This window comes from Eulemur rufifrons, chromosome 16 (genome assembly GCF_041146395.1).
Source record: "Eulemur rufifrons isolate Redbay chromosome 16, OSU_ERuf_1, whole genome shotgun sequence".
NCBI classification, from domain to species: domain Eukaryota; kingdom Metazoa; phylum Chordata; class Mammalia; order Primates; family Lemuridae; genus Eulemur; species Eulemur rufifrons.
In genome coordinates, this window is record NC_090998.1 from 83,314,928 (window position 1) to 83,342,041 (window position 27,114).

The following is a 27,114-nucleotide window of genomic DNA, read 5'->3' on the forward strand; positions in this document are numbered from 1 at the left end:
ATTTAAAAAAAGTTTTTATTTTAATCCTTCCTAGAGGAATACAGATTTGAATGAAATACATTCATTCCACAAATACATTAGCAGCAAAACCTTCCCAGCAGAGTCCTCTACTCCAGCCCAGAGGTTGTGCCTTTGAGCAGGAGCGCATATTCCATCAACCCTGTCAACTTAAGGATGGGTCTGCTTCTTTCTAAAAGTTGGATGTGCATGGGAGACACAAAGCCCAGGTGGATGGATAAATTAACTAAGCTGGGAACCTGAAAACAGACCCATGTGGTGACCACTAAGCCTTCTTTACCTTCCAAATCCTCTGGTATCTTCCATGCTTCTCTGGTGAGGTTCTTCAGCACAGAGACAACTGGGAAGGCCTAACTATGCAAATACACCAATGTATTTGGAGTCATTTGTTGTTGTGAATTGGCAACATTTTAATGGTGTCTTGATACTTTTCATAGGGTAAACCCTTCTTTCCCTTCCATGGGCTGAGGTACCACTTTGTCAGGTGAGTCCACGTGTACTTGCTGTGGGGAGGCAATCCAGCAGGCATTATTTGGGCTCTCTAGCCCTCCAGGTCCCCTTTGTCTGAATGGCTGAAGGCTTTACTGGAGTCAGAGAGACACATGTCGAAGCCTCTGACTTTGTAACAATATGTAACCAACTAGGTGATTTGCTCTGGCTTCCATCAAAGCTAGCTCCTTGGACAGTGGCCAGGCTTCTCTCCTTTTCTTCTCCCATCACTGCCTATTAACTGAACTGTCCTTTTTTATTTGCCCTGTAGGTACCTGCTGAAAATTTGGGAGGCAAGATCTACCCTAAACTCCCAAGAGAGATAAGGTAGGTGCTGCTTTAAACTTGTTACCTGCAAAATAACACGCTGCTGTGTTCCAACCCATTCTGGGATGAGTATAAGTCACAAGAATCTGCATAAAACACAATCAGCAATCAGGATGGCTATGGCGCAGGGACCAAGTTTAGAGTGTTACCAAGTCATAGGGCGAGGAGAAAAACGGAATAATGGAAGAACCTGAAATAAATATGGGCAGAAGACCGCTCTGACTCTGGCATAAATGCATCTCCCAGATTATCATGTATATAAGGAACAGACCTCAAAAGCTGACACTTTCCTCCCCATCCATCACTTAAAAATAGGACACATGCTCTCTTTTCCCAATGTTTTAAAGTGTTTTCATTAGGATACTCTTCTATAAGTGCTTTATCCATTCCCATTCAGTCTGTTTTGACCACTGGCTGAAAAGAAATCAGGAACGACTTTATATAATAAACCACTGTAGTGGATAACTGGATATGTGTGTTTTTCCCTTTGCATTATCCATCCAAAATAGCTTGCTTCTTTTTCTTTTATTTATGTGCAGAGAGAGACTCATCCGCTGAATATACAGCACTGCTAATCTTGCAGTCTTCTGTCCCCACCGAGTCTGCTAGATCTTCCTCTTCTGAGTCATCCTCTTCCTCCTCTTCTTGTGCTGATGAACTGGAGGTGGGCCCCTTGCAGGTTTTCAGGTGGCGGGTGAGATGATATTTGGTTAGATAAGCCTTTGTACATTTTTCACAGACATAATCCCGTTTTCCTTCATGAGAATTGAGATGCTTCTTTAAGTGATTTGTTCTCAAGAACAGCTTATCACACTGAGGACACTTGATCTGGCGTTCTCTAAGGGGGATACAAGAAAAAACATTTGATTTAGTGTTATAAATGACAAGTGAGGCACACACTTACTCTTCACAACCTCGGGATTTTATCAGAGCTCTACCCTTCTAGAATCAGGCTTCTTTTTATAGGAGATCAATCATACAGAAGTCATAAAACATTTGTATACTTTAAACAGCATAGGCTGATTTTGCCTGTTTTAGAATTCTATGTAAATAGGACCATACTATGTATATTTCTTTTGTGTCTTGCTTCCTTCATTCAGTGAGATGCTTGTGAAATTCATTCAAGTTGCTGACAGTGTAAGTTGTTAGTTCCCTTCTACTGCTGCCTACTATTTACAAACATGCCACAAATTATCCATGGTAATGGATTTGTCTATTGCTAATGGATATTTTGGTGGTTTCCAGGTTTTTTTTTATCATAAGCAAGACTCCTATGAACAATTCCATACATGTAAGTTACTTTGCATTATGTATAAATTTCTCTAGGGCAATTCTCCAAGAGCAATACAGTTGGATCAAAGGATATGCATATCTTCAACTTTACTAGATCATGCCAAACTGTTTTCCAATGCAGTTGTATCAATATACATGTCAATCATTGAGAATTCCTGTTGCCCCATATTCTTACCAACAATTGGAAGACTCAAATTTAAAAAACGTTTGCCAGTTGGCCAGTACATAATGGTATCTATCTCACTATGGTGTTAATTTATATTTTCCTAAACACTACTTTTATGAAACTGCCATTTTCTGTCCTTTGCTTAGACTAATGGTTCTCAACTAGGGGTGACCCTGCCTCTGTGGGGACATCTGGCAACGTCTGGAGGCATTTCTGGTTGTCATAACTGGGGAGGGGCAGTGCTATTGACATCTAGTGGGAAAAGGCCAAAGATGCTGCTAAACATTTTACACTGTACAGGGCAGGCCACCGCCCCCCACCCCCCAAAAAATTAACTGGCTCAAAACAGCAACAGTGTCAAGGTTTGAGTAACACCAGCCTACACATTTTAGAGTTGAAAAGAACTTTAGAGATCACATAGACCAGGAATTTTTAAACTCTTTTTTTGAACAGCTGAACCGTATGTCTTAATGAAAGCCCAATATGAAATAGACAACGGGAGTTAAAATCCTTGAAGGAGTGGCAGGGTGCAGTGGGGAGTTCTGAAGCCTGGCCACCTTAGCATTTCTTAGCAAAATTTGGCACCAAAGAATTCTGTGGAGCCCTTGGAATTCTCTGGAGCAATTTTAAAACCACCAATGTAATCTAACATTTTAATTCTGTAGATGAGAAACATTACATGCATGAAAATTAACTAACTTGCTCAAGGCCACAACAAAACCCAAATCAGAAGTCTGATCTCTCACTGTCCAGTCCGGTGGTTTTTATATGTCCATGCAACACATATTTACGGTGTGTCTAATATATGCCAGGCACTGTCTAGATGCTAGGGCTACAGGATGTGGATAAACTCAGTCTCTGCCTTCATGGAGCTAGCATTCCAGCGGAAAGTTAGTACCAGAAACAACTAAAAAATATGTAGCATGATTATCAGATGAAAAAAAATGAAGCCAGGTTAAGAGTGATGAGGTCCTATTTTAGGTAAGACAATCGAGGAAGGCCATTCTGAGGAGGTAACATTTGAGCAGAAACCTGGAGTTTCTGGAATGCAGTGAGGGAGGAAGACATGTAGGTATATGGAGGGAGCAGTTTCAGGCAGGGGCAGTGCAATGCAAAGGCCCTGAGACTACAGCGTGTTCAGTACAATCAAGTAGTAGCAAGGGGAGAGCCAGTGTGGCTAGAGCAGAGTACGAGAAGAAAAGTAATAAAAGATGAAGTGGGAGAGGTGGCCACATACCACCACTACCACATTATGAAGGCATATCCAGGCTATGGTAAAAACTTTTTAACACAAATATGGTGAAAAGCCACTAGACACGAGTGGAGACGGGCAGTCTGACATATCTGAAAGGGATTGCTCTGGCACCTGTGGACCAAATACCGTGTGTGTATGCATCTGTTTGGGGGAACAGATGAGACAGGAGCAGTAGCAGGAAGGTCAACTGCGAGACTATTGAAGTGGTCCACACAAGAGAACCTGGTAGTTTGGACAAGATGACAGTTGAAGGAAAGACTGAGGTGAGGATTACTCCAAGGTGTTTGGCTTGAGCCACTGGGTTGAATGGCGGTGCTATTCAATGAGCTGGTGAACACTGGGAAAAATCAAGTTTGTGGCGTAATATTAAGAGTTGAGTTTTCACCAGGTGTGGCGGTACATGCCTGTCATCCCAGCTAAACAGGAGGCTGGGGTGGGAGGATCCTTTGAGCCCAGAAGTTTGAGGCTACAGTAAGCTATGATCCTGCGACTGCACTCCAGCCTAGGTGACAGAGTGAGACCCCATCTCTTTTTTTTTTTTGGAGACAGAGTCTCACCCTGCTGCCCTGGGTGCAGTAGCAGCATCGCAGCTCACCGCAACCTCAAAACACCTGGGCTCAAGTGATCCTCCTGCCTCAGCCTCTGGAGTAGCTGGGACTGTAGGTGTGTACCGCAATGCCAGGCTAATTTTTTCTATTTTTGGTAGAGATGGGGTCTCGCACTTGCTCAGGCTGGTCTCAAACTCCTGACCTCAAGTGATCCTCCTCCTTTGGCCTTCCAGAGTGCAGAGACCCAATCTCTTTTAAAAAAAAAAAAGTTTTGGACATGTTAGGTTTGAGTTGCCTGGTAGACATCCAAAGCATAAGAGCTGCTGAATGATGGTTACATGTATGAGGCTGGAGATATAAATCATGAAGATGGTATGTAAGGCCAGGAGACTAAGGAGATGACCTAGGAAGTCAACCTCACCACTCTTCCTCTCAAATTCTTCTTTCTTAGAGGAAGGGCAAAGCCAGTTTCTGCCACAACCCTTCCACTCTCGGGGAAGAGGAACTCTTCTTACATTTGGCTTTAGGGCTGCAGCTATTTACTTTTTAAGCAGATAAATAAAAAGAATGCCAATACTACTATATCCACTTTGAAATACCCAAAAGTAAAAATACAAACATCTGAAAATTTTACTAATGATCTCTATAGGAAGCCTAAAGTGTCATTCAAATATATTTTGAGTGAATAGTGTCTTTTATGTGAATAACTTACACCAGCATTATGCTGTGAAGTGGCTACAAAAAACCAAGTGCAAATTAGGCATCACTTGAAGGAACAGAGTAAAGGTCAAGACCAAGGAAGACCATAGCACTTTGAGAGGCTGACACAGGACTGCTTGAGGCCAGGAGTTTGAGACCAGCCTGTGCAGCAAAGCAAGACCCTATCTCTAAAAAACCAATAAATAAAATAGCAAGGCGTGGTGGCATGTGCCTGCAGTCCCAGCTACATGGGAGGCTGAGGCAGGATCACTTGAGCCCAGGAGTTCCAGGCTGCAGTGAGCTATGATGACACCTACTGCACTCCAGCCCAGGCAACAGAGCAAGATCCTGTCTCTTAAAAAAAAAAAAAAAAAAAAGGGCTGGGTGCGGTGGCTCACGCCTGTAATCCTAGCACTTTGGGAGGCCGAGGTGGGCGGATCGTTTGAGCTCAGGAGTTCGAGACCAGCCTGAGCAAGGGCGAGACCCCATCTCTACTAAAAAATAGAAAGAAATTATATGGACAGCTAAAAATATATATAGAAAAAATTAGCCGGGCATGGTGGTGCATGCCTATAGTCCCAACTACTTGGGAGGCTGAGACAGGAGGATCCCTTGAGCCCAGGAGTTTGAGGTTGCTGTGAGCTAGGCTGACGCCACGGCACTCACTCTAGCCTGGGCAACAAAGTGAGACTCTGTTTCAAAAAAAAAAAAAAAAAGACAGTAATTCAACTTTACTATGTACCGAACAGATCATATCTGGAATACTGTGTTCACTTTTGGGTACCAAATTTGACACTAGGTGATACGAAGAAAAGTTACAGAAATTAGGGACGTTTGGCCTGAGGAAAAGAGGGTTTAAAAGGAACATGACAGTGACGATAAATTGTATGAAAGGCTGTCAATTTAAAGGAATATTAAACTTACGTGTATAGTACGTTTAATAAAGGGCAGATGTAGAATGAAAAAACAGAGGGTGATGTCACTTGGTTCAAGCAAAACTTTTCTTCAAAACTACATTTGTATGATATTTAAGAAATAATATATCCACTTGCCAGAGATATTGTGGAAATCAGTCTTTCACTTGGACAAACTCAGCAGTTCTTAACCCTGGCTGGACATTAGAATCACTTGCAGAGCTTTCCAGAATACCAAGGTCAGGGCTCTACTCCTGACCAATTAAATTAGAATTCCCAGGGGTGGGGTCCTGGCAGCAATTATTGTTTTTCGCATTCCCGAGGCAATTACAAGGGGCAGTGTTACAGACTGAATATTTGTCTCCTCAGCCCCAAATTCATATGTTGAAGCCTTAACAGTGTGATGGTAGCCCTAACCCCCAGTGTGATGTGGGGCCTTTGGAAGATAATTAAGATTAGAGGAGGTCATGACGGTGGGCCCTCCATGATGGGATCGATGTCCTTATAAGAAGAGATCAGAGCTCTCATTCTCTCTCAAAAGAAATTTGCTTTCTCACAGATCTGGACGCTGGAAGTCTATGGTCTGGTGCGGGCCCTCTTCCTGGCTTGCTCAATGGCTGCCATCTCTTACTGTCTCTCCCCTTGTCTGAGCCACCCAATCTGTGATACTTTGTTACGGCAACAGGCTGATTAGACAGGCAAGTAGACTAGATGATCCCAGAGATCTCTTTCAGCTCTAACACTGTACAATTCTATATAATATTTGATGATTCCTGTCTAATTTTCTAAAATTTCACACTAATAATAAAACTAACGAAGTCTTTGTTTTAAAAGGTCCTTTTGAGAGTTAGGAATATAAATCCAGACTCTGGCTATTTAGTGTTTCAGGCTGCATTGTGACTAAGAACCTGACAAAAGAGCTGAAATTAAAGTGAAGTGTTTATCCAAATTCTACAATAATATATAAAGTTTCCAGTGAATATGGATTTCTAAAGAATACCTCCATAATACAAGCTCATCATGTCTTCTCCCTCTTCTAACACTTGCTAAAAGCTGAGGTCCACAAAACATTTTTTTTTTATTTTTCTCCCCCCAAAACATTTCTCTCTACCACCGTGACTAAGACAGGCTAGACCTTTAATTACACATGGATTCAAATAATAAATTCCTAATCAGTCTCCCATTATTTGGTCTCCTCTTCCTTCAATCATCCTCTGTTCACCTGCCAGAGTAATCTTTATAGAATGGGTATCTCACCATGTCACTCCTTTTCTTAAAATACTTCAGTGCTTGCATAACAATGTGAATACTAAACTGGACACTTAAAAATGGTTAAGATGGTAAAATTTTTATGCAATTAACACACACACACAGCAATGGAACAGTTCCTGGTATCCATGGGGGTGAAGGAGAATAGTGGATCCTTCAGTGGCTCCCCTCTAGTTCTGGAATGAAATTTAATTTTCTTAACAGGACAAAAGGCTCTTCATGGTGTGGCTGCTGCCTCTCACTCCATCACTCTCTCACAGGCACACTATGTTCTAAGTATAAAGAACCACTTGCATTCAATAGTCCCTCCTGCATCTATGTTTCTGCCTATGCCATTTCCCCTGTCTAGAACACCATTCTAATTCCTTACTGTTCTTTGCTTCCCTGAATAATTCTGATTTATCTTCTTTATAACTTAGCTCTAACTACCAGGAAGCTTTCCCAGATCCCCCCAGGGTTAGGTGCCCCTCTTCTACAGTCTTTCAGCATTCAATGCTTATTCTAAACAATTGCAACACAGTATGATAAATGTTTACTTGTCTGTTTCTTTTACTGGACTGTGAGCTCTGGGACAGTGTCTCTCTCATCTCTGTTGTTCTACCACCTAGCACAAGGCTGGACATCAAGGAAGTATTTAAGAAAATTGTTACATTAATAAATAAATGAGATTATGTTTTGAACACATGAGTAAAAGAAAATACAGACAGTGAGATATGAAAAATTTTAAAAAAAGCAAGCAAGTGAAACCCTCCAGGATGAAACCAAAAACTCAGTGTTCCAACCTTGGCGTGGCTATGTGCAACACAGGAGGCATCTACCCACCACAGCATCAAGGCAGGAAACAGATGATGAGATGAGTCAGCACTTCCAAACCCTTGGGTCGGTAGGCTTGGCTGCGGCCACACAACAGCTCACCACCTGAGGGACAACGTCTTGGCCACAGGGTAACTTACTGTGTGTGGATGAGCACGTGCTGCTTGAGGTCCTGCCTCCGCATAAACAACTTGTCACAGTAATCACACTTAAGATTCTTCTCGCCCGTGTGGATGACCATGTGGGTCTCCAGGTGAGCCTTCTGGGTGAAAGACTTGTCACACAAAGTACACCTGTAGTTCTTCTGACCTGCAAATTGACCCAAATTATCAACCTATAAATACAAGAACTGCTGGCATTCCCAAGACAAACAGGCAGATACATGAGTATGCAGCAGAGGCAGGAATAACGCAGAGCTGACTGGTAAGTGGATCTTTACTTTCCAGAGCTGTCTACCCAGAACCTCTCAGAGCCACTGAGTTTGTATTCTGCAACCAAAGTGAGTACAGCTAAAAATATACCTCCTTTAGTACCTCTGACATAAATATGTATAATTTTTTATGTTCATAGCTGATACATGACATAAAATTTGAAAAAAAACCATTCAAAATCCTAGTGCCCTGCCTAACACAATTGTTAAACAAAAAACAACTCATGTATTCTAGAACTTATCTAAAGGCAAGCATATTTTTATAAGCTACAATTTATAGTTTTTTCCCTATCTTGTTTAAACATATAGTATGACCTCATAAACCAGGGATGAAATAAAATCCATCCAAGAATGCAACAATAAGTCCCTACTAAGCTAGGGGTTGGCAAACCCTTTCTTAAAAGGCTATATAGTATTTTAGGCTTTGTGAGCCGTATGGTCTCTGTTGCAACTACTCAGTCTTAATGCAAAAGGATGAGGAAGAAACCTCCTTTTAAAGATCTGGAAAACAAATGACCCAACCAAGAAAGCTAAAACTTTATCAGTTATTTGTAGTATGCATGAAATAAAATAAGTACTAAAAGAAAGGGATTTTAGAAAATAGAAGTTCAAAAAACAAATCTTGGCAGTGTTTATCAAGTTATATTTAAAGCAGAGAAATTAGCTCTGGCTGGTGAGCAGGGGTGAGCACTAATGGGAAGCTCAGGCTGCTTCTACAGAATTCCCTTCAATTTAATTCCAAACACATTTATCAACTTCCTGATTATTAACTGTATTTTTTCCAGGCACCTTCAAACTATGGTGGGGGCACCTGGAGAGTCATCTTAATAACTGGAAGTAACACCCTCCAAGGAACCTCAATTATCCAACCAAGGTTCACCACCCAGTGAGGTCCTGCTGAAAGCAATCTGGATTCTTTCTCTGAAAATCATAACTCTACCTGCAATACTCTCCCTCTGCAAAGCCTTTACTACCACATTTTCTAATTGCTGGGAAAATTCCATTCTGATAGTCCAATACAACTTACCTGTATGTATCTTGAGGTGAGTACGCAGGTTGCTGGGATCACAAAAAGCCTTGCTACAGAAATCACACTTGTGGGGCTTCATACCCATGTGACCCATAAAGTGGACATGAAGTTTGGAAGGAGAGATAAAAGCTTGGGGGCACATCGAGCACTTCCACTTCCTTTCTTTGTTGTGTCTTGGCCTATGGCTGCTGCTGTGGCCCTGGCTAGGAATGTGGTTATGGATGTGGCTGGTCAGATGGGCTTTGAACTCTGCATAAGAATTGCATTCCTTGCCACAGTTACAGAGGTGTACATCTGGGTGTTCAGGAACACCTATTAAAAAAAATTACTCAATGTCTCCTGATGTATAAATCTTGAAACTTGTTCTTGCTATTAACAATTGTTGCTTGTGATTCCCCCTTCTACTAGAATTTCCAATTTGCCCACTACCTATAAAACTAAAATGTCTTATTCAACACTCTATCCCCAGCATCCAAAATAGTGTACCAGGCACACAGAAAGCACCTGGTAAATACTGGATTATAAATTCTCTTTCCTAGGCAAAATATTTAGATTTTATAGGACACACAAACTCTTACACATCACATGTCATCATAAAACAGTGCAAAGAGAAAGCCTATGCAGGTTAAATCAAATCAAAGGTCATTGCTGTATTTCATGAACTTAAACCTGAATGGTACTGGCTCAGAAAGTAGCCTTAGGAACTTCAAAGTTCCAAACCAAAGTAAAAGATCATTTCATATGAATACTGCTTGGTCAATAACATTCAGTTTATGCAGAATCTCACAGATTTTAAATACCTCAAATATAAAGGTAATAGCTTGCTTTTATATATACAAAGGCATGTGATTTGCTTCAGCTAATATGTAAATCATTACCAAAACTTTATTCCTGGTCCTGGTGCTTTTCCTGTGCTAGATTTATAACAAACAAGTCTTACATTAACTTACCCATCTGCTGAGCATAATCCCGGCTATAATAAAAAAGCAGTTCATTTTCAGGAGGGATATCTTGTGAGGTGCAGAAAAAGATTTTTCCATCATGAGGATAAGCCACCAAATTCTGCTCTTCCCGATTCCTAAGTTATTACATTTAATAGATCAAGCACATTAATTTTGAAATGTATACTAAACATATCATTCTCCCCATAGTGAAATCCTATATGAAAGCTTAGGTAGAAATATTTTCTCTGGAACAATTTTCTAATTCCCTATACCACCTAAAAGGAGGGACTTGTAGAGAAACAGAATTCTTACTTCCATATATCAGTGGATTACCTTTTATAGTCAGAAACACTAGAGTCTGTTATTAGAAGCAAAAAAAAGGAAATACAATGAAGTCTTAAACAATGTGACAAAAGACTCAGAGATAGCTAGATGAACAAGAATTAACTCCCATAACAGTCTCATACCCAATACAACAAAAAAGCACCCACTTACACATTTAGTGGTGAATATATTGTTCCTTGTTGCATTGGTGAACTGAATAAACTGTTCATTGAAAAAAGTACAGTTTCATATGTTTTAATTCATAATCACTATTAGTCAACCACTACCAGAGTAAAGAAGTTGAAAATCCTTAGCTTTTAAGTATGCCCAGGTACTGGTGTAATTTGGATTCTTCGATTCTTTCCCATTTCATGCAAAGCTGCCTATTTAAAAACATCTGAACAGTAACTATGTCTCTCATCCAACACTACTCTTACCTGGCTTTGCGCACAAACATCATCCAATTACATTCGTTTTCGTCAGTTGTAATGATGCAGAATTCTAGGACACCGTTGTGGTATATCTGCCAATGGAAAGCCAACACATGTCAAATGATCTGACAAGCAATGAAGTACCACACTAAATTCAGTCAACAATCATCTCATTCGCTCATTTGCAGTAGGTCACAGCTTTCCCAGTCAGTGTGAATATATAGGATTGCCTTCTCCAACATGCTTGTCATTTCACCAACCCCCTATTCCCAGAAACATGGTAAAGACCATAAAAGACCTACAGTTAGTGCTCAATGAAGAGAATGACTTTGTTCTTGATTATTCACCTTTTCCCTAGAAAGACAAAAAACTAGTCTACTTGTCTACCTGTCTTAATCACCTACCACACAGTAGGCAATGAATGAATGAATGTCCCTTAAGGGCAGATGACCATTCCCTCTCATTTCTCCAACTGGATCTAGCATTCTTACGTTCTATTTTGGACACCAAAATTGAAGTCCCTGAGGACAGTGGTACCTTACCTTTCCAATTATTGCAAGATTCATTTTCCCCTCTTCAATTCTGTAAGCCTCATTCCCAACACATTGACTAAGATTTTTAGATAAACACGTTACAGGAGTAGCTGTTTATGTCAAAACCTTGCATTTCTAGCTCCTCCCACTAGAAAACTAAAGAAATAACCTTAGCTTCTAATTCTAAAATTGTTTCCCAAGGTAAATATTTGAGGAATGTTTTAGCTGATTACAAAATAAGACTTTTATTATATAAACAAAGTCCATGGCCTCCACTGTCACAAGTACTTAAAATGCATAAAATGATTAAAATCATTGGATTACCTCACAAAATGGAGGCTAAAACAGTTTGTCCTCTATTTCCAACAGCTGGTGCTTTGCTATGTATCATACCTTGGCTACCAAGAATAATAGAGAGGATGTAATATTAAATAAATGACTGGCAGGTGAATGGCACTGTATCTGTCCTGGCTGATTTTGACTTTATGTCACTTTTTAAATATTTCATCATAATAAAAACAGCCAAAGTCACAGAAAACTGTCATCAACACTGACCTTCCAGATATGGTTAACTGCTTTGTCTGTCCATTCTGCTACTTCCATGGAGTGACTCTGCTGGCCAATAAGAGGCCCAAAGCAAGTCCGCACAGGAATGGTTTCTCCTGTCCATACACCTATCAGTGGAAGGATACCAGCTACACAATCAATTATTTAAACAATTAATAGAAGATAGAAGAGAGAGGTGCTTCCCCCTCTCCCCAGTCTAACATGGGAGTAGAGACAGAGGTGCTTAACCTACACAAAGAATCTAATTTTCAGTGAACCTAAGAACTGACACGCTAGCACTCCTGAGAGGTAGCTAAGCCTTGTGTGTCCTGGCCTATAAATATATGAAACGGACTGAACAGATTACATGGGGCTCAGAAGAAATGCTGAGCAAGAAGTGGTATCAGAAATTCTTGGCCAGGCACAGTGGCTCACACCTGTAATCCCAGCACTTTGGGAGGCTGAGATGTGATTATTGCTTGCTCGAGGTCAGGAGGTCAAGACCATCCTAGCCTGGGCAACACAGCAAGACCCTGTCTCTACAAAAAATTTTTTAAAAAGTAGCCAGGCGTAGTGGTATGCTCCTGTAGTCCTAACTACAAGGAAGGCTGAGGCAGGAGGATTGCTTGAGTCCAGGAATTGAAGGCTGCAATGAACCATGATCTCATCACTGCACTTCGGCCTGGGTGCCAGAATGAGACCCTATCTCTTAAAAAAAAAAAAAAAAATTCTTGACCCTGTAACTCACTTTTATGCAAAAGGAACCTAACTGTGTCTTTCTAAATATATAATTTTAGAGTTAATATGTTGAAAAATCCAGAAAACATTATTCCATTGTAAAAATATAAAGCAATTACTATAAAATAAACTTCTAAAATGTGTGCTTAAAGCTCTGCTCTGTATTATCTAAGCTATTCAGTGCTTTCAAATAACTCATGCTCAAGCTGAAGCTGAAAGAATAATGAACCTAATGTTATGTTTTCAAAGAAATGGCACAGTAACTCAGAAGCCATGCTAAATTCAAATAAGGGTAAGTAAACTCTGGCAATCTACATTTCTTATTCCTAAGGAGTTACTAGACAATTTATAAACATTTGCTCTAAATACCTTTTGTGCCATAAAGTTATCAGTGGTGAATTCTCCATGTTTCTATAAAAGAAACTAAATTCCAAGGAGTGTATTGTTAGGATAATTGTTAGAGGATGAGAGAGCTGAGAACAGAAGTCAAGGCTTCAAAGACTCAGGCCAGGATTCTTTCCTCCATTCAATTCTGATTCTAAGAGAGGAAGTTTCCCAATAAAGTTTTCAACTTGATTTATTGTTATCGCCAGTGGATGAAACAAATATTCCCTAAAAGCATAAATCTTAAGCCATAAATTGACTTTTGGGATCAACCAAAAATAATCAATAAATTATACACAGCCACTTTTACAACTCTATCCTACAAAGGACGGAGAGACTTGATGGGGTTTTATGGTTCCAAGGTTCTTACCAACTTCTGCTCCCACAATTGACTGGCGGAGAACAAGCTGCTTTGGGAGAGAAAGCCTTGCTCTGCTCTCTATTGGAGTGTCAGGAACAAAAGTCACTGGTCCATGATCAGGGCAGTCTGAGGGATAGGCTCGGTCACACAGAGTACACCCTGTGGATAGCAAATGAGAGCAACTCAAATGGGTTTACTTTGAGCAGGCTAACCTACCACATGGTTTTTTATTTAAATACAAATTACTAACCTGTAACCAGTAAGAAGCAAGGTTCTAGTAAAAATATTCTGATCAAAGAACCACTTTCTTACACTAAAATATATAAACCACTTTTATACCACTCTTCAGACTTCAGTAAGACAAGAATTTTTTTCTTTTTATCCAATAGAACTAGTTTCCTATTCAATGCATAAGAGAAACATTGATTATTACTTCCACAATCAAGTACATTGTCCCTCACATTAAGTAGATAAGTAATACACTTAGATATCCCGATTCTGAACTACAAGAGGAAACTAAGTAGAAATGCTAGTCATGCAAAGCCAACATGCAGATGACACTGTATGACAACGGAGTCAGGGCCAGCTGTACCACTGCACTCTTTTGCTTCACTACAGAATGCTCAACCAAGTTTTGATGACACATTCTTAAGTCAAAAAAAAAAATGCAATCTGCTCTTTTAAAAGGCAGGCAAAATCATATTCTTGCAGACATATTTGCTTTAAACTCTTAATTTCTTATTGTTCACATGGTCTTTCTTTCTGCACTGTCAGAGAGAGTGCTACCTTCATATACTATTTTCTATTCTTACTACAAGTTCACTTTTACCAGCTTATGAGTGTCTTCCATAAATCTTCTTTTGTTCTATTCTTTACACTTTCCTTTCCCTCTGTTAAGGAATAGTATTTATGACACTATTAGTAAACAACTGAGTTCAAACCTTCCAAATTCATTCACAAAATAGAATACATAAACCACAGCCATTTAAGCGTCTTATTTTCTTAAGCAACACATTAGAAACTTCTACTAGTGCCATAAAACAATGGTAAGTTTTCATATTTAGGCAAAACAGTAATGACATTACTTCTTCAACTACTACTTGATTAAAAATTCTTTGAATTGTCAGATTTGAGATCCTCTACAAACACTGAGAACTGATTCTCCACTGCTCTTAAGAAGGGGAATCACCTCCAAACAGAGGAGATTCAGATTTCATACTGCAAAAAATGCTTAGAAAATTTCTCCATAGAAGATATACACATGGCCACTAGGGTACATAAAAGATGTTTAACATCGTTAGTCATTAGAGAAATGCAAATCAAAACTACTATGCAGCCAGGCAGAGTGTCACACATCTATAGCCCCAGCTACTCGGGAGGCTGAGGTGGAAGATCATTTGAGCCCAGGAGTTCAAGTCTAGCCTGGGCAACATAGCAAGACCCCAACTCTTAAAAAAAAAAAAAAAAAGAAAAAAGAAAAAAAAACACCCCACAATGACAAGCCACTTCCCACTCACAAGGATGGTTATAATAAAAAAAAAAAAGAAAGAAAGAAATGAAGTGTTGGCAAAAATGTGGAGAAATTGGAACTGTCATACACTGCTGCCAGGATTATAAAATGACACAGAAAACAGTCTGCCACTCCTTCAAAAAGTTAAATATAGAGCAATTCTACTCCTAGATATATATTTGAGAACATATGTTCATACAAAATCTTGTACATGAGGGTAGTGGTTCATAGCAGCATTACTCATAATGGCCAAAGTAGAATCAACCCAAATGTCCATCAACTGATAAATGGATAAACAAAATGTGGTATACCCATATTACAGAATATTATTCAGCCATAAAAAGGAATGACATACTTATACATGCTATAACATGGATGACCAACAACATTATGCTAAGGGAAAGAAGCTAGACACAGAAGGCTACATACATATCATTATGATTCCATTTACATGAAATGTCCAGACTAGGCAAATCCATAGAGATAGAAAGACAACTAGAGGTTGCCTGAGAATGGCGGGGAGGAAGGAATGGGGAGTGACTACTAATGGGTCTGAGGTTTCTTTATGGGGGTGATTAAAATGTTTCGGAAATAGGTAGTGGTGATGTTTGCACAACCTTGTGAATAAACTAAAAACCACTAAATTGTATACTTTAGAATGTATATGTAAATTATATTTCATTAAAAAAGATACACACATTTAGAAGTGGTTCTGCTTGCCCACTTAGGAAAGGATCAATAGGCTTATTTAGGTCATCTCTTATTGTTTGCTAAATTCATGAGCCTCACGTTAATTATATTTTTGGATTAAAATATTTAAAAATTCTAAATTCAAGACTTTAAAAGGTTAGTACAGGTCTCCCCGCTGCCTGGCTTCTGTGGCACCATGTCGCCCTGGGCTTCCTCCTGCTTGTCTGATGCTCCTGTTCAGTCTACTCTGGTAGCTCTTCCTGAGCTGCTGTACCCTGGTATCCTCTGCCCTCCTCTCTTCTCATTCCCCACTCTTACCTCATCCCACTTCCATGGCCACAATTAACATCTTAATGTTCATGATCCCTAAATATTTCCAGACAGATCTCTCTCGGAAATCCACAGTCAACTTTTCATTAGACATCTCTAGTGGTTTTCTTACAGACACTGAAATCAACATGTTTAAAACTGGACTCACCATCACTCCTCCAGAAAAAAAAAAAATAATAATCTAATCCTCCTCCACCTTGCATTTTCCTATCTACCTAGTTTTCCATGTCAGAAACCAGGGCTTTCTCCTTAATCCTTCCCTTCCCCCAACTTCATCCAATCAACAAGCTCAACTGAGTTCTCTGTATATGTCTTCCACTTTTCCTCATCCTAATGACCTGTACTCTAGGCTGGAAAATCATAATCCTTCACTTAAATTATGGCATCATCTTCCAGACCAGACTCTGCTTGCCTCTAACAAATTTATCCTCGAATTGCAACAGAACCCCACTCCAACCCTCACTCCTTATAACTTTTGACTGGTCCTTTTAGACCCTTTATATTCTAGCTCCTAGTTCTCTCACCATGTGACCCCTCTCCTCACCTCTATTTTATGCTTCAGCAATTCTGACCCATTCATGATTCTAGGCATTTATAGGTGCCGACTCCTGTCTTCCTCTCAACTGCCTACATCTTTCTTGTCCTTAAGGTCTATGCTAATGTGCAGGTTACCTCCTCTGGTGAAGTCCTCTTTGACCCTTCCATGGCCTGGTTAGCTGCTCCCCTTCAGGCTACTTTAGTACCGTGCAATTACCCCCATCTTCGCACTTACTATACTGTATTGTGACAGACTGTTCACTTGCCTATGCTTCCTATTAGACTATAAGCCCCTTAAACGTATGTACATGTACTCTTTGTAGCATCTAGCAAAGAGGTTGGCATATAGTAAGCACTCAACACTTTTCCTGCATGAAGTACACAGTGACAACAAAAAATCAACTATATATATATTTTTTTGATACAGAGTCTTGTTTTGTCACCCTGGCTAGAGTGCATGGTGTCAGCCCAGCTCACAGCAACCTCAAACTCCTGAGCTCAAGCAATCCTCCCACCTCAGCCTCCCAGAGTGCCAGGATTACAGGTGTGAGCCACTGTGCCCAGCCAAAAATCAACTGTTTTATATATTTTTTTTGTTGTTGCCCAATAAGAAAAACTTTTATATGCCTAACTATGGTAATTTATGTGCATTCTGGGCAAAAAAAAAAAAAAGTACATTTATATTCTCTTACATTTTCCATTGGATTATAAAAGTGATCTAATAATTTGTTTTTGGACTTATGTTTAAAAAGCACAAGGCATGTTGCACAGAATAGCTTTACTGTGGTGTACTCCTATAACTCTCTACTTGTAAAAATTTGGAAAATACTTTAAATATTACTGAGCTAATTAAATTTATCTGGTTTTTTATTTTTTAGAGATGGGGTCTTGCTATGTTGCCCAGGCTGGAGTGCATAGCTATTCATAGGCACGATCATAGTGCACAGTCTCAAACTTCTGAGCTTAATAGATCCTCCTGCTTCAGCCTCCTGAGTAGCTGGGAATACAGGCACATACCACCACACCTGGCTATGCTTATTTGTAAAACACAGAAATTACTACTTTATGTTTCATTTCTTCAGGAGGATGTTGCAAGAACCAACTAAATGGTTATATATCATTTGGCTTACTTAAAGAAAAGGTACCACATTAATATAAAGGATAATACAAAGGCAAAGAAAAATTCCAAAGTCTAGTTACTTTCTATACTCCCTCAATCAATGCCAAAAATTTGCGACTAAACTTATTAGGGATGATGGCCCTTTTATCAGTATTTCCAAAAGAGAAAGGCTAAACAAACTCACAAATTGAAAACAAGGTTGCCATGTTTTCCTTGTTTGAATTGGAGTCTTCCATTTGCAGTGAAGATGGTACAAAAGAAAGACTGTCTGAAGATACATCTACATGACCTGCCCCCATAGCAACCTCCTGGGTGATGGAAGAAACAGCCACAGGTTCTAGGCTCAGGCCAACTTCATGGAGGGAAACAGATTCTAGGGAGGCGAGGTTGTGTGAGGTAGAGAGTGCCACGCTTACAGAGTTGGTGCTCATGGCCACAGTGTGGATGGAGTCACTGAGGGCACTGTCAGACATCCCGTTGACCCGACTTGCAATGTGGTCTGTCTCCATGACCACAGGGAGCTCCAGGCCATTCCCATGAATGGGTATCACACCACCATGTCCTACAGGGTCTGCTGCAAGGTTGCTGCTCACAGAATCCACAGACAGAGGTTCATGACTTCTGGAGCCATTTGGGATTTGGGAATGCTCGCCTGCAACACCATCCATTGTAAGCTCCTCTGCCATTCCATCTGAAGAGATCGGGCTGGCAACCCTAGAAACGTTCTCCATAGTGATTGTTGTGTCCAAGGCCACCTCATGGCCATCACTGGGATGAAGACTTTGGGCACCATGTGTGTTCACAGAGCGAGAGTCTATTGAAACAATGCCTGGTTCTAATCCAACATTTCCATTGGACTGATAGGGATCTAGTGCTGAAGGGTTATTGGCAATTGATAATGCTGTATTACCATCAACATTGATAGAGTTGGGGTGGATATACTGAGGAGGTGGTCTGTCAGCTAAATAAGATAAAATGCCTGGGAAAAGGAAATCATGAGATATCAGATACTTTTTAGTACATTGTTAAATATAAAGAATTCCAAGTACCAATAGCTCTTTTCCTTACAAATGTAACTAAGTTAAAATAACCTCCCACTTCTTTAATCAACAGACATACTTTATAAATACCAACATACATATGCCATAATTATTTCCTATAAAATTCAGAAATTCTAAAAAATTATATATTATATATAATATATAAATATATATTATATATAATATATATATTATATATAATATATAAATATATATATTATATATAATATATAAATATATATATATTCCTTTGAAGCTGACAAGAAATTAATCATTTAAATGCTGTCTTTAATGTATACATTCCTGAGTCCTAAGATGCTAAAATTTTCTCTACTAATTATTATTAAAAGGAAAAATGATTTAAAAGCAGATTTTCTAAGTGAAAAATAAAATTTAATTAGATGTATTTTTTACTTTATTAAACTATTATAGCACATCAATATATTCAAAACAAGTTACAATTGTACCTGCTTTATTAAAACAAACAAAAAATTAACACTCATGCTCATAAGGTTGTGGTGAAATGGTACATGCTTCCCTGCCAGTGGGAATGTAAATTACTAAAACCTCTTCGGAAAGAGTGTGTATGTGTGTGTAAATATATGCATTTTTTAAGAAACAAGTTCTCATCTTTCCCCCAGGCTAGAGTACAATGATGTAATCATAGCTCATTGTAGCCTTAAATTCCTGGGCTCAAGGGATCCTCTTGCCTCAGCCTCCTATGTAGCTAGGGCTACAGGCATGCACCCAGCATATCTGGCTTGGAAAGCATATCTATTAAGAACCTCAGGGGACGGGCGTGGTGGCTCACGCCTATAATCCTAGCACTCTGGGAGGCCGAGGTGGGTGGATTGTTGGAGCTCAGGAGTTCGAGACCAGCCTGAGCAAGAGCGAGACCCCATCTCTACTAAAAAAATAGAAAGAAATTATATGGACAACTAAAATATATATAGGAAAAATTAGCCGGGCATGGTGGCTCGTGCCTGTAGTCCCAGCTACTCGGGAGGCTGAGGCAGTAGGATCGCTTGAGCCCAGGAGTTTGAGGTTGCTGTGAGCTAGGCTGACACCATGGCACTCACTCTAGCCCAGGCAACAAAGTGAGACTCTGTCTCAAAAAAAAAAAAAAAGAAATTTAGTTTAATCAAAATGCTGTATTAACGTGTTATATGTACATTCTAAAAGGAAAAGTACAAAAATACAAAGATATTTTTTCCCACCTAGAGATTAGCATCTAATAGTGACAAACAGAAAAGAATGTTATTCAAATCTTTAGGAACTGAGGTTAAAAGCTGGCTCTATCCTTTTTTTCCTAACATCCCAGTTAACTATAACACTTACCAGGTAGAATGGTTCTGAAGTAACTGCTCTCCAGGTGAGGGTAAGGTGGTGGAGGTAGGGTGTAGTTTCTTTCAGGTAACCCACACATCACCCCTCGATCCCCAATACCCATCGGGAGCATCAGAGACAAGGCAGAAGGCAGAGAGCTCAGGGAGGGACCCAGGTTTGGAATTGCCACTGGCAAACCTAGAAAAAGATGTTTTTTCCCCAATTAAAAGAAGGTAAGCACTTAAAAATTCTCTGTACATCCACTGGCTAAACTCTTAGAAAGGTTTCTGCATACGGGCAAAAATCTCACCTAGTAACGCTTTTCATCCCTAGATAGATGATGCTGTGTAAACATCCACAAATAGGACTAAACAAAGTAGTCCTAGTCCCAAAGTTAGTTCTCAAGTTAGTTTTAAATTGCCAAGTTGATCCTCCAGTTGTGTGTATTGCTATTAAATGCCAAAACATTTAATTTACAATTAAAAATCTAGTTTAAATATAATTTAAGAAAGCAAATTATATACAGAAAAAAACAATGGAAGAAAACAAAATGTTCACAGTAGTAGTTCCTGATTAGTGATATTATAACCTTTTTTACATTTTAAAATGTTATTATACCTTCCATTTTTTATGGTGAGACTATATCATTTCTACTTAGAAAATAATCTAATTTAAAATTAAATTTGTCCTACTGCTCCACTTGACCAGCCAAAAAAATAAAATAAAATAAAAAAATAAAATTAAATTTGAAACTATTAACATACATATGCACTTTCATACAGTCTTTTGTATATATGCTGTACTTCACAACTGGTAAAAAATTTAAACCTTGGATTATATCTACTTGCAAAGTGTTGAAGTGACTCTTAACTGTGCCTAAGTATCATGAATACTCACCAACTTGGGCAGTGCTGATTTGCATATTTTTGCCAGGGGCAATATTTTTTAATAGGCTTTTCCTCCTTAACAAGAGTGTCCACTAAAAGGAATGCCTAAGAGACAATCAAATGGGTTAACAACTAATAAAATTTTTTAAAAATTTCTTTTGTGGACACTTAAAGGAATGTGAAGAGACTCTAGGTCTTATTTAACTGCTGCATTTTACTAATTAAGCAGGTAATTCTCTACAGAAAACTATTTAAACAACTTACAGAATTATTTAAAATACTCCTAAACATTAACTCCTATTTTGATAAAGTCCAATACATTACAGTATCACAGATCCTTAAGAATAGCTTATTCATTTCTTTTCCATTTCAATAGAAAAAGAAAATGAAACTAGGAAGAAAAAAAAAGTTTTAAAAGTACAGTAATGGGGAAAAATATGTTTTTCCTACGCTATTCTCCTGAGTGTGGAGGCTCATTTGGACTTCCATGTAGCTGCTGCATCTCTGGTACCACATCTCTTTCCTCATAATTCTAGGCCTGATGCATTTGCAGTTGTTGCCATTCAGTTTCAAATCCAGGAGAAAATAAAGCTCAATTCTCCATGTTTTTTGGGAATAATTATTAAAGTAACTTTCACTGATTCTCTTCTATTAACCCAGGGACAAGGTGCCAAGGTGTGAACCAGATGAATGGGCAGCCCTATATAAAATGCCAAGTTCCTCACAGCTCTGGACAAAAGGCTACCAACCCAAAAGAGGACTATCAGCAAAAACTGCTACTTCTGTCCACTAGAACTCTAATATTCTGCAAAAATGTTTTCTTCCATTATCTACCACATGTGGAACCACCATTCAGGCCTGCTTGGCTTTTCTCTTCCACCCCTAAAGGGGCTCTGATCTCCTCTAGGCTCCACTTAGAACTGGTAGCACAGTTAAGTATTAAAATGCAGAGGCTCTCCCTTACCACTCACCTGGGGCAGGGATGGCACTGTGAGTGGGTGAGGCAGCCAACCCCAGGTGACTTCCTGAGACTGGCAAGGCATTGCTCACAGAGGATGAAGTCAGCTGCTCCATCCCCACTGGGCTCAGGTTCATTTCATTCATCCTGGGAAAAGAGCACATAAAACTAGTTATGCAAAAAATTACCTCGGTGACTGACTCTGTATTAAGATATTAAAGAACCGGAAACAATGCAGATGGGGAAATGGGACTTGGCCAACTATTACTTCATTTTTGTGCTCACAATTCTCTTAGACAGGTAGCCATATTCTTTCTACTGATAAGGAAACTGGGATTCAGAGACATTAACTAACTTGTTAATGTCACATAGCAGAAACAGGATTTGAATTCAGGTTTGCCTTGATCTAAACCCTCTGCACACCATCTAAAGCAAAGTTTGCAATCCTTAGAGCACACTGGCAATGAGAGTGTGTTTTTTTAAATCGCCTGAGCTTTTTCTTTTACAATGTTTATTTTCTCCAACTGGCTTATACTTCAAACCAGTAGTTTTTTAGGCAGTTTGTTTTAACCTTCTCAAGGAATTTTTACTAATCATTTACCAGGAGTTAAAGTGATAATGGGAGTGATTCAGATTATCAATGGTATGAAGAAACACCGTATCTTTCCCATGGGTCAACATTTTATTAAAATTCTGTACCAATATCTTAATTAATCATATAATATCCTCCACATACCAAGGTTCATCACGTAAGCTTTAATAGAACCTTATTAAAAATTATTTCAGGCCAGGCACAGTGGCTCACACCTGTAATTCTAGCACTCCGGGAGGCGAGGCCGGAGGATTGCTTGAGCTCAGGAGTTTGAAACCAGCCTGAGCAAGAGCTGGTTTCTACTAAAAATAGAAAAATTTCTACTAAAAATAGAAAAATTAGCATGGCCTTGTGGTATGCACCTGTAGTCCTCGCTACTTGGGAGGCTGAGGCCGGAGGATCGCTTGAGTCCAGGAGTTTGAGGTTACAGTGAGCTATGATGATGCCACTGCACTCTAGCCCGGGCAACAGAGCAAGATTCTGTCTCAAAAAAAAAAGAAATCACTTCAAATTATACCACTCCTGTAAAATAAGGTAGATGAGGGAACTATATGGCTCAAAGAGGACATGTCATATGCCCCAAATCACACAGCAATCAAGAAAAAGATCATCCTGCAAAATATTGCCAAAAAGCTTTTCAATACATCAAACTTTTTTAAATCTACAGACCACTCTGGCAGACTGAAGAATCTAGGAATCATGATTCCTATGCAACCCATCTTGAATTGCCATTAAAAATGTCTTAATAATACTGGCTGGGCGTGATGGCTCATACCTATAATTCTAGCAATTTGGGAGGCTGAGGCAGGAGGATAACTTGAGGCCAGGAGTTTGAGACTAGCCTGAGCAACATAGCAAGACCCCATCTTTACAAAAAATAAAAGAAAAAACAAAAAAATTAGCCAGGTGTGGTGGTGCCCACCCGTAGTACCAGCTACTTAGAAGGCAGAGGCAGGAAGATCACTTGAGGCCAGGTGTTTGAGGGTGCAGTGAGCTATGATGATGCCACTACACTCTAGCCCGGGAAACAAAGCAAGATCCTGTCTCAAAAAAAATAAAATAAAAAGAGTAATACTGATTTGAACATATTATAGGAGGTTGTTATCAAAAAGTATTACTTCCTATGTCAGAATTTAAAGACTGCCATATTATAAACATTATAATTCCAAAAGGGTAGCCAATAGGCTATCCAAAGGAGGTCTCTAATGACTTCCAATGCTTACACCAGGTATCATAGTACTGCATTCTTCTCTGTGTGCCTATGTATATGAAGCAAGGGAGAAAAATCAAATGGGCCTACATATTCTTTAGCAGTAAAAGTAAACCTAAATATGTTTTTAATTATGAAAAATGGCAATGCCATTTATCAGTCAACCTGAAAATAGTAACAGCTAAAATTTATTACTCCCTTACCATGTGCTAGGCACTGGGCTAAGTGATTTCCATGTAACTCTCTCTTCTAATCCTCCTAACTCCTCTGAGGAAAGTATTATTAATCCCATTTTTTTTTTTGTTTGTTTTGTTTTATTTTCCAGACAGAGTCTCACTCTGTCACCCTGGCTAGAGTGCAGTGGTGTCATCATAGCTCACTGCAACCTCAAACTTCTGGGCTCAAGCGATCCTCTTGCCTCAGTCTCCCAGTAGCTGGGACTATAGGTGTGTGCCACTGACACCAAGCTAATTTCTCGATTTTTAGCAGAGACAGGGTCTCACTCTTGCCAGGCTGGTCTCTGAACTCCTGAAACTCAAGCAATCCTCCTGCCTTGGCCTACCAGAGTGCCAGGATTACAGGCATGAACCACCTCGTCCCACCTTAATCCCATTTTAAAGATGAGGAAACTAAGATTCATAGAAGCTAAGAAACCTAACCCAGAATCACATTAACTAGTAAGAAGCAGGCCGGGCGCTGTGGCTCACGCCTGTAATCCTAGCACTCTGGGAGGCCGAGGTGGGCGGATCGTTTGAGCTCAGGAGTTCGAGACCAGCCTGAGCAAGAGCGAGACCCCATCTCTACTAAAAATAGAAAGAAATTATATGGACAGCTAAAAATATATATAGAAAAAAATTAGCCGGGCATGGTGGTGCATGCCTGTAGTCCCAGCTACTCGGGAGGCTGAGACAGGAGGATCGCTTGAGCTCAGGAGTTTGAGGTTGCTGTGAGCTAGGCTGACGCCACGGCACTCACTCTAGCCTGGGCAACAGAGTGAGACTCTGTCTCAAAAAAAAAAAAACAAAAAAACTAGTAAGAAGCAGAGTTGCAATTTAAATCCAGATATGTCTAATTTAAGAAACCCAAGTTCTTAACTACAATAAGAAAACAATTACAGTAAAAGAACTACATTGCCTTTTACACAGTTACAATACATTAGGACCTATTTATACTGTGGGATATATTTAAAGTTCCACGTAGACCTGTTTCCTGCATTATTCTACAGCCATAGGCTTCACCTTTATGGCCAGGTATGCCATAAAACTAAACTCTCAAACATCAATAAAATGTACAAAGCCAATCAAGTACAGTACCCTGTATAGAATAGGCACTCTGATTTTTTTTTTTCTGGTTGGATAGAGCGAAGCAAATGCATTATCCTTATCAAAAGGACAGCTAGAAACACACAGCAAAAGAGGTATACCTTATAAAGGACAGCACATTAATGAAAGGACTTTATGCTATAAAAGAATGCAAAAAATCCTTGTAGCCTAAAGAAGACACAGCTACATTAATTCCGAAAGTTTCTGGGCTTGAGTTGGTTTAAAACAGAGTTTTTCTGTAATTCTTTATTGCTATGACCATAACTAAAACACTATAATCACTGGAGCCTACAACCAATTGGTTACAATAATTTTTTAAAAGTACAACTGAAAGTCTGTAGCTTCAACTTTTATTCTGAAAATTCCTGAATATTAATCTATGTATCTAATATCGAGATAAAAATCAAAATGGTGTGTCTAGGTTGAGTCCTAGGCTTTCTCAAACCAGTTCAAACCAGAGTTTAATGCGAGAAGCTCAGCAGATTTCTGCTTTGTTGTGAGTCATTAAAATGTGATGACCTCAGCAGCCATAAACCAAAGGTAACTAGTATCCCACAGAGAGAAAGCAGATAAGAAGGGAATGTACAAATGATCTTCATAAGATTTTCTCATTCTAAAGTGCGATTCTATTCTAACTACCTTTCTTATATGGGATTCTAAGAAGCAATCTTGGAAGAAGGGATGGAATCAAGATACTAAGCTCTCTCTTCTTCCCAATGCATTTGTGGTAAAATCATTTCCCACATACTTCCACAGTTTATGTATGTGTTTCTAATTAAACTATGTAACCATCTGCCAGTTTCTGATTTCACATCTTTTTCTTGCAATGACATATAAGAAGCTAACTAAAATGCAGCCACTTTGCAAAATGCAATGGACAGTTTCAATAACATCAGTGAATTCATGTCTTATCTTCCTCATTCTAAACACACAGACTTTGAAAGGGCCCTGAAAAAACAGGGAAATACAATTATTTCTTTGGCCTGCTTCTGTAACTGTACTGGGATGGTATCTTAAAGTATCATAAACATCAGCATGAAGCTTGCAGAATTAAGAACTTAATTTCCACCCTCCCATCAATCCCGCCATACAGTAACCCCCAAAACTCAAGGTGAAGCATGATGATGAGATAAAAATACGTTGGAAGCCAGATAAAGATATTATTAGACACTCAAATAACTGAAAGACATGAGAAAAAGGTGTCAACCAGCCAACAACAAATGTGTGGCTATTTGGAACAACTTCTCACATTTGGAGTAAATCAGGATGCATGAAGAGCACATTCAACCCAACACTAGTTTCTGGATTTCTTGTTCCCTTAGGGACAGAAACTCATTTCCAATCATTCCTGTAACCTTCCCAAAGGCGCACACACAAAGGCATCAACTCTGGACATTCACTTGCCAAATGGTTTCCAAAGACGTCACCAGCGCTGAAGTCCACCTCCCCACTCACCTGTGATGCATCTGCTAGGGGCCAAGTATCAGAGAAAAGAGCGCTGGGGCGGCGGGGAACCAGCATCAGGGTTTGCGTTCCAGGGTCACGTGCTACCGCATCTTGTCTACAACCGCTGGACCAACGCGGCCACTCGTCCCCGGGGCCGGCCAGGGCCGCCCAACTTCTCCCGACGGCCGGTGGCCGCGCACCCCGCCACGGGATGGGGCATGCCGGGAGACACCCGAGGCCTTTCCTCCAGAAGCTTCGGGAGGGGGACTGCCCAACCTGAGGGAAAGGAGGGACAAGAGCCGTCACCAAAAACACGAGAAGGATGCAGCCCCTGTCTTCTCGCCACCGGAGAGCCCGAGGCGCTGCGGTCACCGCCTCCCAAGGGCAGCCAACTCCCCCGCCGGCTTGGGGCCCGCAGGACGGGCAGCGCCGCCTCGCCCCGCCCCGGCCGGGCCCGCGCGCAGCCCACCTGCTGGCTGCGCGGGGGGCGCGCGCGCCTGCCCCACTGTTTTGTTCTTCATCCGGGCACAGCTCGCCTCAGGCCCTCCCCGCCCGCTCGGCCCCCTAGCCCCGGGGGCCGCTGGCCTAACGTTTCCCGCCCGGCCCGACGCCTCCTCAGGGCCGCACCCTCGGC

General features: G+C 40.1%; 1 protein-coding gene across 1 annotated transcript; it reads right to left on the reverse strand.

Moving 5' to 3' along the window:
- PRDM4 (PR/SET domain 4) lies at positions 1-27,114 on the reverse strand. The gene is made up of 12 exons (XM_069489725.1): positions 26,950-27,114; positions 26,490-26,756; positions 21,924-22,057; positions 20,078-20,263; positions 17,884-18,678; positions 13,522-13,671; positions 12,039-12,157; positions 10,957-11,042; positions 10,202-10,329; positions 9,249-9,563; positions 7,932-8,100; positions 1-1,672 (listed from the first exon to the last, which is right to left on the reverse strand). The coding sequence occupies exons 2-12, from the start codon at positions 26,498-26,500 to the stop codon at positions 1,360-1,362; spliced, it is 2,406 nt and encodes an 801-aa protein (XP_069345826.1). The 5' UTR covers positions 26,501-26,756; positions 26,950-27,114; the 3' UTR covers positions 1-1,359.

What these genes read in the sequence shown, in the direction of transcription:
- PRDM4 (XM_069489725.1), bottom strand. An exon ending in CAGTGCCATCCCTGCCCCAG is followed by an intron (nt 20,264 to 21,923) that starts GTGAGTGGTAAG and finishes ATCTTTTTCTAG; the next exon opens with GTTTGCCAGTGGCAATTCCA. An exon ending in AATTGTGGGAGCAGAAGTTG is followed by an intron (nt 12,158 to 13,521) that starts GTAAGAACCTTG and finishes TTCCACTGATAG; the next exon opens with GTGTATGGACAGGAGAAACC.